The 13210-nt window shown below is 33.1% G+C and overlaps 2 protein-coding genes across 3 annotated transcripts in view; both read right to left on the bottom strand.

Moving 5' to 3' along the window:
* The window catches only part of LOC111707334 (HIV Tat-specific factor 1-like), a 7971-nt gene extending 562 nt beyond the window's left edge, over nucleotides 1-7409 (bottom strand). Inside the window, exons 1-9 of the mRNA XM_023480421.1 lie at nucleotides 7044-7409; nucleotides 6613-6697; nucleotides 4486-4585; nucleotides 3938-4048; nucleotides 2528-2667; nucleotides 1763-1856; nucleotides 1152-1421; nucleotides 533-844; nucleotides 76-203 (exon numbers count right to left, since the gene is read on the bottom strand). Coding sequence (XP_023336189.1) covers nucleotides 76-203; nucleotides 533-844; nucleotides 1152-1421; nucleotides 1763-1856; nucleotides 2528-2667; nucleotides 3938-4048; nucleotides 4486-4585; nucleotides 6613-6697; nucleotides 7044-7392 — 1589 coding nt within the window. The 5' untranslated portion in view covers nucleotides 7393-7409. The remainder of the gene's footprint in view (nucleotides 1-75; nucleotides 204-532; nucleotides 845-1151; nucleotides 1422-1762; nucleotides 1857-2527; nucleotides 2668-3937; nucleotides 4049-4485; nucleotides 4586-6612; nucleotides 6698-7043) is intronic.
* On the bottom strand, nucleotides 7397-13210 carry LOC111707335 (uncharacterized). Of its 2 annotated transcripts, XM_023480422.1 has the most exons (9): nucleotides 13061-13209; nucleotides 12046-12124; nucleotides 11627-11709; nucleotides 11375-11445; nucleotides 10865-10940; nucleotides 9719-9775; nucleotides 9085-9194; nucleotides 8154-8281; nucleotides 7397-7745 (listed from the first exon to the last, which is right to left on the bottom strand). In XM_023480422.1, the coding sequence occupies exons 1-9, from the start codon at nucleotides 13161-13163 to the stop codon at nucleotides 7643-7645; spliced, it is 810 nt and encodes a 269-aa protein (XP_023336190.1). In that variant the 5' UTR covers nucleotides 13164-13209; the 3' UTR covers nucleotides 7397-7642. The 2 variants fall into 2 exon arrangements, with proteins under 2 accessions (XP_023336190.1, XP_023336191.1); XM_023480423.1 differs by lacking the exons at nucleotides 7397-7745; nucleotides 8154-8281 and adding an exon at nucleotides 8901-9014 and having other exon boundaries at nucleotides 13061-13210.

The raw sequence follows: 13210 nt of genomic DNA, 5'->3' as shown, positions 1-13210 counted from the left end.
CGAGTTTTTTACCTCTTCATTAATATACTTCTCATTGGAATAACCTAAAAAACGGTGAATTTTTAAAGTTCTTACTTAGTTCGACCGTCCCAAGTTTGAACGGCCATGATTCTTTTGCCGAATAATCGTCCGTCCAGCATCTGAACGGCCAAATCAGCTTCAGAGGGGTCCTTGAAAAACACTTGACAGATGCCCTCCTCGTGCTACAATAACAAATTATTTCTAAATTATCAAATATGCAATTGTCTTGTCTTTTTCGGTTTCAAAAATACAATACAAAGGGAAAACCAAATAATTAGAGCAAAAACTGATTCTTTTCTTCGAAAGAAAAAAAATGGAAATATTTTACTTATATTCGTTGCATTTTACTCGGAAAAGCAACTTGAAAAAAAATTAGTAGATTTTATCCAGGATATTTTTGATCTTTGAGAAAAGGGAGAATTGTCTTATTGATTTGATTATACAGATCATTTACATGATTTCATTTTAAAACAAATGAAAAATCTGAAAAGTTAAGAGATAGTTTGTTTTCCTTGTCGTAAATACAGACTTTGGTGCATGTTCCAAACTTGGAGCACTGAGATCTAATCCTTGATGTATAATCAATAATTAATCCTGGATCCCTACTGAACTCTGCAGGATCAAACAGGTTTTTGATCACAATTACTTTGTCGTGCTTCGCTCTCTCTCCCTTCATCTTGTCGGGGACCCAGGCGAACAATCTCTCCTTCTGCCTCAGCGCCTTCTCCTTGTCCCGTTTACTGAGTTTTTTTGGTTTCAGTTTCGGATCATATGCGTCTCCTTTCATCTCAAACTTGGCCCTCTCTACGCTCAGTGTGTTTCCCTGAAAACAAATAAAAATTATTTTGGGATATTTAGAGAGAAATCCTGAAATCCATGAATTGTTGGTTGTAGCTTGTAAGAATATCAGAGATTTGGGGTAAGTCAGGTGAAATATAAAAGATTTACACGAAGTATGACAAAAATCTCATGCAAGATTTGTCAAAATGCGGCACATTTTATGATCTGCATTTCTTCACAACGTATACAGGATTTACTAAATGAAGGGGGGAGGGGGGCATGTGATTGTAAGGCCCAGCCCAACCCCCCAACCTCTGTCTAGTATAAATTTATTTATTTTTTGGTCTTACCTTAAAATCAGATCCATCAAGAATAGTGAGTGCTAGTTGGACAGACTCCGGCTTTATGTATGAGCATAGGCCATCTCCCTTTGGTACACCCTTCTCATCCTTATACAGCTTCAACTTGGACTTCTTCGTTCTCACGTCATGCTCGATCATTCCGCACTTTGCCATTAACTCCTCGTACTCCTCGTCCGTGACGGAGCTGGGTAGCCCAGACACGTAAACCTTGGTGCACTTCTTCTCATCCACGTCGAACCATTTAGGGGGCTCAACCTCCTATACATATACATTAAATACAGTAAGAAGTTTACATTTTAATCCTTCTTAAATTCATGGTTTCCAATAATAGAGAGGATATTCAATTCTTGATCCCCTTCCTATAATTTCATAGATTGTTTTATATATACATACAAATAATGTTTCAGTTCTTATGCATTTTTCAGTAACATTTTTCAGCTCTTAAAAAATGTAATAGCATTAACAAAATATTATGAATATTTAAAAAATAAATTCAAAGTCAAGTTACTTTCTATGCTTTTTATAGAATGTGAACTTAAATTGGTTTCGATTTTTCTTTTTAAAAATAAAACATTGTTGAAATGAATTTAAGCCTGTACCTTTTTCTGTCCTTTCTGGAGTTTAGGTTTAGGTGGAGGGGGAGGTGGTTTCTCCACTACTGGTTCAGGTACTGTAGGTTTGGATTGAAGATCACTAAACAAAAAAGAATTTAAAATTCAAAATCTACTAAGATGTTTCTTTTCTTATCAGTTTTGAAGATTACGCCACGGGAGAACTTTTTTGAAAAAGGGTTCAGTTCCATTTTAAATTCTTCTAATTGTTTAGATTTTTCTTTTTGGTTGGTTTGTTTGTGTGCATCCCGTAAATGTTAAAAAGGTCCAAACTTAATGACCAAAGCAAAGGTTAAGGTTTAAATTGATAGACTCAAAATAAAATATTTCTACAAAAAAAAATTAATTCGGGAATCCGCAATGATCATAAGGAAATCTGAAAAATTGATTAGTTTTTTTTTTTAGATGTTGTTAGAATGGGACAACTCTTAAATTCAGCATTATTACTAGAAAAAAAGGAACGTGACGTCCCCTAAAAAAGCCTAAAAATCTTGGTACCCCTGTTTTGAAATAGAAAAAAAGAGTTAAGGATAAATTTTATAGCTTATCTCTGATTTCTTTTCCTGGAAATCAGTAAATATGATTTCAGGGGTGTAAAATTTTAAGAACTACAACCTCCTTCCCCCCCGCCCCTGGGGGGGGCATAAAAGAAATGTTGTACTTCATGCAAACATAGCTAACTTCTGGGGGTGAAACGATTTTTCAAGAAACTGAACTTTCTGCCATTTCATCCTGACTTCAGGGAACACTTACTTGGTAAACCCGTAGTTGAGTTGATATGCTGCCATGAACTCCTCTCCTAGCTGAGGAAACCAGGCCTTCTTATCCTCATCCCACTCATAGGTTAATCCGTCCTGGGGGTCCTTATATACTGTCTTACCAGTCTCAGGATCCTGGACACACAACTGTTATCAGTTTTTGAAATTTTATTTCAATTATTTCAGAATTTTTACAAACAATGCGATTAAATTTGCATAAATTATCCACTGTATTAATGGCCGTTTTATAAATTATGCAATTATGGTGAAGAAACAACATCATAAACACAACCACCAAATAAAATAAAACCTACACCATTGTGATATATTTAAAGGAGTAGTGTTCAGAAATTTTTGTGTGATAGTAATATCATTCTACCATGAACATTTGACATGCATTCATCAAAATCACAAACCAACAAAGATAAATACTTGTTATCTATTATTAAGGTATTGAAAAGGACAAAAAATGTAATAAAAATTCTACAGTAAACTAATAAATTGTTGAGGAACAGGTAGAGAAAATGAAAATTAACTCTGGTCATCGAAAATAAGTTATCTTATTCAGTTATTAGTTTATATAATCTCTCATTGTTGACAAACATTTTCTGTAGACTTTCTGGAATTTTTATTTGAAAAAACGACATGAATTTGTAGATATCTGCGAACATACTCGTGAATAAGAAATTCAATATAATAATGAAAAATTAATAATTGATTCTAACATTGATTTATTGTAAAATTTCTATAGGGAAATATGTTCCTAAACATCTAATTAGTTTACTGTAGAATTTTTTTTTACATTTTTCGTCTTCGTTATTTTATAATTTAAAAAAATCTATTCTCAAAACGTAACCACCCAAATGGATGATTTTAAACGTCAACTTTGCGCTCAAACTCAGTAATTATACATTTAAATGTCTCAAATGAATCCTAATTTTTTCCCCCCACAATGCTACATTCTCAGTTCAACTACCATACATTGCCGGTCACTCCCTTTTTAACAAGTGAACATTCCCAGAAAATATAAGAAAATCTTGTAAAACATTTTTCTCAATCGAACTTGACTAATGTATTGTATAAGATTCATTATTAATTTACGCAGTAGAAAAAAACTCGTATTGACATTAAAATACCACATGTGCCACAGCAGATATATAATTAGATGAGTTAATTGTGCCTTTTTTAGAGTTTATAATTATAAAATTTTCCGTTAATTAGATAAATCAAAAAATTTCAATGACATCTTCAACTTAAAAGGTAGAAATAATTCTAGATTCCGTCCAACTATCAAACAAAAAATGAGAAATTATTGAAACATATTTCTCAGATTAGTTCCTAGCAAAGTGTCATATATATACATCACAAAACAATTCTTTAATTCCATTTGTATCTTTATTAATACCTTTTCATATTTCTTTGCTTCCCAACCTGGAGCTGCTTTCCGTTTCCGGTATTGCCGGGCTTTCCTTTCCTCTTCCGTTGTATTGTCGTCTTCTTCCGACTCGTCGGAATCCTGCACGAAAGAAAACATTACAGTCAGAGGTCGGAAATTTTAAATTTTTTTCTTTCTCATCGATTCAGAAAGCATTGATCCGTATCGTTCGTTCCTCGGATTAACTTCTTTGTTTTGGATATCCTGTTGCCGAATTTAAAGAATTTGAGTGGCGGTTTAAATTTAAGCCGCGGCTTAAATATGGTTGATTCCACTTAAAATTGTATCAAATGTTTAAAAGATTTAAGCCGGCGCTTAATTTAAACCGGGTTTTGGCAGATTGGGGATTGGCTCAAATTCTTTAAATTCCATCTCTGTTGCTCTAAAAGTTGAAGTATTACACAAGGCAACACAAAACATTTGGAAAAAAATCACCTGAATTTCGATCCGCATCAAAATGGAAGAACTTTATTCTTCAAAATTATATATATTTTTATTCTATTTGGTTAATATGATACCTGTTGTTTATCCCACTGGTTTGCATCTTTATTCCATTTATGTTTAACTCCTGATGAATCCCGGTAAACGTAAGTATCACCATCCAACTCATAATCAGCACTGGAAATAATATTTATGTATACAGTAAGAACCAGAAAATTCTGGAATACGAAGTCGACTTTTAAACTCAAATTATGACTTTAAATAGTCCAATGAACATGAGACACAGAAAATGCGCAGTGTGAACAGACCCATTTCACTTAAGTTATCTTAAATTGTACATGTATCAAGGGCGTACGCAGCGGGGGGGGGGGGGGCAGTGTCCCCTTAGCCCTTAGAGCTATAACACTATTTAATTTTAAACTGATGAGTGAAGAGCATAAAAAAATTAGTTTGCTGGTTTTTTCTGCTAGTTTTGTTTAAAGGAGAGATAATGTAGTACTTGCAAGGTAATTGGACAGTATGTGTACCTTTAAAGTATCTAAGACTAAGAACTGGATTCCATTTTTGAAAGCTTAAGGATGTAGAAGTTTTTTTGTTGAAACACTCGTTAATAAATCAAAGACGATCTTTATTTCGTCACTTTATTCTCATGTTTATTGAAACACCCTGTGGCCTGTATATTGTCCTGTCCTTCGCAAAGTTTAAAATAAAATATTTTCGCATAGTAAAATAACTGTGTCGATGATATGCACTAAACTGTGTAAGAAAGCTGCACTAACAGGTGTTGGTATTGAATAAAACAATCAATAAATCATTGTTCACAATAGACGGAAATAGGGATATTTTTCGGCGAAATTCCAATTTTATTTTATTGCTAAAAAGGTTCCCCGGCCTGATGAAAATTACTAAACACAGGGAGGGCTGTATATTATCTTGAAAATACACTTCTGAAAATATTTTTTCCCAGAAGTTAGTTATGCTTGCACAAGAAAACTGTTTAGGTTTATTATAGGCTAAATTGGGTAAAATAAATTAATTTTAAAGAAAAAAATGAAAATGAAATGATGTCCAATTTTTCAAATAATCGGGGGGGGGGGGGACCACAAAAAGTGATGAGATAAAAAAAACATCTTTTATATTATTCATACGTACATGCATTGAATCTGCCTTAATTTACTAACAAAATAAAAACAAGAAACTTTTAATGCAGATTTATTATGTTAACCACTGTTAACTCGCAGGCCGTAGCTAGGAGTTTGTAAAAGGGGGGGGGGGCACAAATGTTAGAAATCCAAGATATTGGTAATTTATGAGGCAAAACATTTTTTGGACCTGAAAAACTCAAAAAGGGTCAAAATTAATGACTAAAGAACTAGATTTTTAACTCATCACACAATATAGTTTATTAAAAGAGAGATATTTTGCCTGTCTTGCATTATGTTTTCAAGTGCTATCGAGAAGCTATTTGTTTTAAAACAAAAAAACTGGAGGTATAAGATATAGAGATTTTAGTTAAGTTATAAATAAATTTATTACTAAAAATGTTTAAATCATGAATAGCCAATACTTAGTTTAACACAGGGAAAGTAAAGGATGTAAATGTCTGAAAAGATCCAAGCACGAACATCTTTAGTTTTCCCAAAACTAAAATTCGAAAAAAAACCTCCCCTGCAAACATGAGAACGAGTACAAACAGCTTCTCGTAAACCTAACCATATTTTATACGTAATTTGAATTTGTCTCCATGTTACTTATTGCTGTACGAAGGTTCATTATAATCATTAATCTAATAAAAGAAGGGAAAAGGAAAAGCTTCTTAAAAAACAAAAAATAATAATTCAAATCTTATTTCACAAGACAGGATAAAAATAAAAATTCCCAAATAATTTATTTCAGAAAGGACTCATTTTTTCTTTAATTTGAAGAAAAATGAGTCTTTTAAAACAATCACATTGGTAACAAAACACAGATTTGATGCCAATTTTCTTACTTTTTTTCTTATTTCTTTCATTTTCGTTCCCGTCTTTTCATCTTTTCATCTTATTTTTATGTCTTAGATAGTGTGCCCCCCCCCTGTGCCCCCATTCGGGGAAAAAAAAGAGGGGCATGTGCCTCTGTTCCCCCCCCCCCTAGCTACGGGCATGTTAACCCCTCCTAAACCCCTCTAAGGGTCCTTGAAGTAATCCAAAACTAAATATAAATACCTGTTAACCTGGGGCCCAGGAGGAAGTGCAGCTCCTCCGTCTTCAGTTTTCCAACAGTTTTCATCCTTATCCCACTTGTACCGGACTAAATATATTTATGTAAATCATACATGAGAGCTGAGAACTCTTGAATTGCGGATATTGAGATCAATGCTTGATCTCAATCTGTTGTTGATCTACAGATTAAGTTCATTTTTATTCGATTTCCCATCAAGTGCCAATCAGATTTCTCTGTTTAGATGAAAATACTAATATTTAAAAATTAAATGACGAAGGAAAATCTTCCAAGTGGATTTCTACAGCGGAGACAAGCAGGACATAGCGAGAAAAAAAAATTCCACACTAGTTTGTCAGACCATCAGATAATATTAAATGATGGTTGACGGGAGGTGAATTACAAATAAAAAAATGTGAATAGTAAAAATAATTACCATGTGTTTGAGCATCTGTATAGAACGTATCATCTCCCTCGTATTCATAGTTAATCTGAGAACCGGCAGGTTCAGTATCCATAGGATCTTCTGCATTCGTAGAATCCGCACTCAAGGATTTGCTTTCTTTTTCGGGGGATTTGTTTTCAGAGCTACTAGATGATGCATCAATTTCAGCTGTTTTTTCGCTCGATTCAGCTGTTTTATCGCTAGAGTCAGCTGTTTGATCGCTAGAGTCAGCTGTTTTATCACCAGAGTTTATTAAATCTGATGGCTGCTGACCACCTCCGGTAGGACCATACTCAGAAATATCCTCACCTTTAGACGTTATTTTTATTTTAATAGGCATTTTATCTGAAAAAGAAAACAAGCGTTTTTGTGGTTTTAATCGGTTTGTATGAATGACATTTCACAGGATTTTTGTACTATAAAACAGCCCCCCCTCCCCCACACCGAACACAAACTCGTATGTGATCTGAGATTCCACAAAAATTAATTATGTTTTTTACAGATCACATTTTTTAGACCTTGAGATGACTACATTTCATCACATTTTCCAACCAATACGATAGGGTTAGGGGTTTCTTTAATCCGTAATACTATCTCTTCGATGCAACTCCTTCCAGCTTAAGCGGTTGTTTACATGACGTACACTTGGGTTTTGACTCTACGCAGTACTTGTGGAACACAGCGTCACAGTTTCTAAATAAAAATATAATTATGAGGACTTTTTAAAGAAGCCATTAACGATTCATCGTGGTACTCTTTTAGTTTTCACCTCGATATGATCAATTTTGAATTACAATTTGTTATTTTGTATCTTTAAATGAAACTGAGATCGGCTATTTTCATGCTTGAAAAGTAAAGTCTTCAAGTCCGGTACAGCTGTGAATCATTGACAGTCCTCTCTATACGTAATATAACTCAAAACTATCATGGGGTGGTGGAAATACTACCCTTGGATACGTTAGGTCGGAGAGGAGCGCCGACCCCAACCTCATCGAGTGAAGGGTGGTCTTTTAATAATAATAATGGCATGCTTGACTATTCAAAGTGAGCAAAAAATCAATCTAAAATATAAATAATGTTCAATAAAAAAATGGACCTTACTTGTTAGTACACAATACTGAGATCGCAACAGGTTTAGAACAGCTTGTACAACTCTCAATGTTAGTATTCTTCTCCAACCAGACTTCTAGTTCCATCATCAGCCGAGCTCCTAGTCCTATCCTTCCTCCCTGTAATCAGTATTTATATTCCTCCTACTTCTATCCTTCCTCCCTGTAATCAGTATTTATATTCCTCCTAATCCTATCCTTCCTCCCTGTAATCAGTATTTATATTCCTCCTAGTCCTATCCTTCCTCCCTGTAATCAATATTTATATTCCTCCTAGTCCTATCCTTCCTCCCTGTAATCAGTATTTATATTCCTCCTAGCCCTATCCTTCCTCCCTGTAATCAGTATTTATATTCCTCCGAATCCTATCCTTCCTCCCTGTAATCAGTATTTATATCCCTCGTAGTCCTATCCTTCCTCCCTGTAATCAGTATTTATATTCCTCCTAATCCTATCCTTCCTCCCTGTGATCAGTATTTATATATTCCTCCTAGCCCTATCCTTCCTCCCTGTAATGAGTATTTATATTCCTCCTAGTCCTATCCTTCCTCCCTGTAATCAGTATTTATATTCCTCCTAGCCCTATCCTTCCTTCCTGTAATCAGTATTTATATTCCTCCTTCTTCTATCCTTCCTCCCTGTAATCAGTATTTATATTCCTCCTAGCCCTATCCTTCCTTCCTGTAATCAGAATTAATATTCCTCCTACTTCTATCCTTCCTCCCTGTAATCAGTATTTATATTCCTCCTAGTTCTATCCTTCCTCTCTGTAATCAGTATTTATATTCCTCCTAGTCCTCTCCTTCCTCCCTGTAATCAGTATTAATATTCCTCCTAGTCCTATCCTTCCTCCCTGTAATCAGTATTTATATTCCTCCTACTTCTGTCCCAACTTTCAAGCTATGAAACCTTTGAAATCCAACCTTTTGTGCTCTAGTTCCTCGTTTAGTTAGATATCCTTCAGCAATAAACCCCTTAAGAGTTTTGGCAGCTTCTAACTGTGTCAACTTCTTCTTGGATGCATTGTTGCCTCCTGGACCATAAATCAACATAAGAAAAGCAAATAAAAAAATTGTATTTCCAAAGAAAAAAGATCATTACATAAATTTCATTTATAAAAAAGCATGTATGTAGTTCACAATGATCCTTTACACATTAATCTGATTGAGAATGAATGCGATATTCGTATTATTGTTGGTGACACTTATCATTTTTTAATTGTGGTTTCACTAAATAAGTTATTTGCCGATTTATACTGCAGAAACTTAAGGAAATTGTGAGAATTTAGCACTTATCGAGACATTTTTCTCATCGATATGTAGATTAAGATTAAAGGGTACCGATGTTAATCGGACATACCACCCTTTAAAATAGATTCAATTAAAATAACGTGTGCAGTTCTTTTTATGGTCAATATCTAGGAATCTATGAATTAATTCTAACCCTCAGTTTCAAAACTAATTAATTGTTTGAGATTCCTAGCTGTGACATTAATCTAAACAGATTTTCAGCGCCAATATTAAATTAAACAGTTCTCAAGCTCCGACATTAATTTACCTTTGATACACTGATTTATTAGATTAGTCTCTGTATCTGTCTTGTCAGGTCGATCTTCTGCAAAAACAAGGAATACGTCACATTCATGTTTAAGAATGATTAATTGAGTAGGTAAATACAGTTATAGATTTGGTGAGATGAAACATATGTATTTGCTGTATGTATATTCTAGATGTATAAATATTTTTTGTTCCCACATCAAAAAACAAATTATTTCCCATATCTAATATTTATGATACCTTACACATAACTTAATTTTCCCTTTAAAGGGAGTGACCGGCTATGTAAGGTAATTGAACTGAGTATGCAGTGTTGTCGAAAACTTCTTTAGGATTCATTTGAGACATATTTCACTTTTTAAAGATCTGTAAATCCTGAGTTTGAGCGCAAATTCGACGTTCAAAACTCCTGATTTGGGGGTGGATACGCTTTCAGAAATATATTTTTTTTAAATTATTAAATAACGACAACGAAACAAAAGGAAAAATTATACAGTAATCTAATTAGATGGCTAGGAACATATTTCTCAAAAGAAATTTGTCAATGAATCAATTCTAGAATCGATTATTTCGTTTTCATTATTATATTGAATTTCTAATTTTCTTTGAATTTTGAATTTGAATCTTCAAATTCTTTAAATGTCGTCTTTTCAATAATAATTAAAGAAAATCTGCGAACATCTTTGTAAATAACGAGAAACTAGAATAATGAGATAATAGAAACTAATAATTGAACAACATTACTTATTTTCGATGATAAGATTAATTTTTATTTTCTCAAAATGTTCCTAAACATGACGTCTGTAGTTTATTGTAGAAAATTTTTACATTTTATGTCGTCGTTAATTAATAATTTAAAAAAAAACTAATTCTAAAAGCGTATCCACCCCCAAATCAGGAGTTTTGAACGTCGAATTTGAGTTAAACTCAGGATTTACAGACTTTTAAAAAGTGAAATATGTCTCAAATGAATCCTAAAGAAGTTTTCCACAACACTGCGTCCTCAGTTCAACTACCTTACATAGCCGGTTATTCCCTTTAAAGGGAATATAAAAATAAATAAAAAATGAATTATGATTTAATTTATATTTTGATGTAATTATTGTAAAAAAGTTATTGAAAGTAATGATTAAATATTAAATCTAACCAATAAGATGGATACAGATTAACTTAAGGAGCTCCAACTCTGGTTCCGTCATATTCTTCTGAAGCTTGGCTATTTGCTAAACAAAGTACAAAAGATTAGACTGTAGAGACGACTGTACAAAATATTTCCTTATTTTCATGATTTTCTGCAACTGTAAATTTTTTTTTCTTTGTCAAATCATTTAGGAACCCATAAAAACTTAATTAAACCGCGTGATCGACATATTTTTAGAGTTTCAGGTCTTTGCTTCAAACAAAAATGTCCTAAATCTTTTAAACCTGATGGTGTAAAACTTAACTAATTTAAACTCAGTCTATTTAATCTAATTTTATCTAACATAATGCATGGTTTGAAATATATAAGATGTACCTCACTGGGTTGTAAAGATATAAGGATTAGACTAGAAAATCAATGTTTGTGGCAAAGACTCAGTTTCTTTAGTGAGGAAGTATGAATAAAAACATCTGACTGCCCCGCCTTGTTCTTTAAATAAAAAAGATGAATTCCAACCTCATTCTCTTCTGTAGGGACCAGGGTGTAGTATTGCACGTACTGTGAATCCGTCTTTGTTTCCTCAAAACCTAAAACATATTTAATTCATTGTCGCCATTTTTATATTTTCTTTAATAGGCAGAGATGTACTATATGAATGAAAGTAGCAATTAAAATATCTAAGGTTTACAACATCAGGTTGCAAAGATGTGTGGATAAGAAACAGATTTCGATTGAAACAGAGCACTATTAGAACTGGCAAGAACATACCTTTCTTGATTTGGAATTGTATTTTCTCTAGAGAATAGTTTGCAACAGTGTACAATTCTTCTATCAGTTCAGCTATATCCTGGCTAAAAGTTAAAAATAATTTTTTCATAAAATTAACGATTAAAATCTAAAATTAACGAATAGGATAATTTTACCTCTGAGTGAAACTAAATTAGTTAAAAAAAAGGGACTTATTCCGTTCTGAGGCTGGATTTAATGAACAATGAGAAGTGGTTAATCTCGGTAAGGAAAATATATAGCATGGTTAGTTGTAATATTTAATTCATGCTAAAGACATAATTTGACTAACCATACATAGTTCCCCTTTTATCACATTCATTAAGTCCGGCCCCTCCAGATTAAGAGAAATTGAAAAATAGTTTGAACAGATATTTCAATATAAGTTAATTATTTCTTACTTTACTTCCTTCGGACTAGCAGATAGGTTTATCTTAGGGAAACCAGGCCTCCCTTTAAACTCCTCACAGATATCACGAACTGAAAGGTATTGTTTAGTTCTTTCAAAATAGATTTGATTACAGTGCTTTTAGGATCCACTTCATTTTGACGAGAATACGGATCCTGAATCCGCACTGGGAAAATATGGATCCGGATCCAGGCCATGAACATTTCTCTAAGATTTACTGATTTTTTTTAACAAAGCAGCCGTGTCAAATTTTTTTTCTTTTTTTCCGCTTATTTTTATTAATCAATGATCCGGAAATTTTTATAATATCTCTTTTTTAAACAGTTTAGATTTGGGGTTTGAGAGTAACAATGTTTTTGTTTTGCAGTTTTTGGTTGATAGTGTTGCCCCTTGGATCCGGATCCAGGAAGCCAAAATCTTGTGGATCCTAAGCACTGCTTGAATTCTTTTTAATGTGAAAGAGAGTTTAAAACTTGAGAAGGAAAAGTTACAACTTAAATGCCGCTCGTGAATCAAATTGAACCTTAACTTGAATCTATTTCTTAAACATTTAACCACGGGAAAAACTGTTTCTCATTATTTCAATATTATCTGCAAACTGTTGCGGGAGTTGCTGGGTTAGCGTATTCATATTATTCATTTTTATGATGTGATACGCGTGATTGTGATTAAATTCAATTTAATCCTGAATTCATTATTTTACAAAACATTTCAGTTTTAACTTAAAACTCGCAAATACTTTAGTTTTGGACTCAGACCTAGACTTTAACTATAGTTTAACTAAGGAAAAAATATTTTATGGTACGTTTTATAATATTCAAAGATTTTTAGGGCTTTCATAAGGCACCTAAATAATATGAAAATTAACATGATTTGTAGAGATTTACTTTAACTATGCAAAATTTATGACACAAATTATAATGATTTCAAACCCTGTATTTTTTTAACACTATAAGCGGGTGAAGTGTAAACTGAATGTACATTAGACGTTAATATAATTTGCATACCTAGGCTGAATACCTCTGAACCGGTCATAATCCCCCTGGACATAATTGCCTGGACGAATATTCTATGCCAGTCATACATCTTGTTCTGACGTTCACGAGACATATTGTCAGATTCGTCTGAAATATGTGGAGAAATGTTTAAAGATTAAT

The sequence above is a fragment of the Eurytemora carolleeae genome, unplaced genomic scaffold, assembly GCF_000591075.1.
Source record: "Eurytemora carolleeae unplaced genomic scaffold, Eaff_2.0 scaffold742, whole genome shotgun sequence".
NCBI lineage: Eukaryota > Metazoa > Arthropoda > Copepoda > Calanoida > Temoridae > Eurytemora > Eurytemora carolleeae.
This window is presented reverse-complemented; position numbering and strand designations above follow the sequence as displayed.

Excerpts from the sequence above, each read along its gene's own strand:
- LOC111707335 (XM_023480422.1), bottom strand. The coding sequence starts at position 13,163 with ATGTCTCGTGAACGTCAGAACAAGATGTATGACTGGCATAGAATATTC. Across the intron at positions 12,125-13,060 it reads TTCAGAGGTATTCAGCCTAG|TTCGTGATATCTGTGAGGAG; the intron begins GTATGCAAATTA and ends AATACCTTTCAG. Across the intron at positions 11,710-12,045 it reads GCTAGTCCGAAGGAAGTAAA|CCAGGATATAGCTGAACTGA; the intron begins GTAAGAAATAAT and ends TTTAACTTTTAG.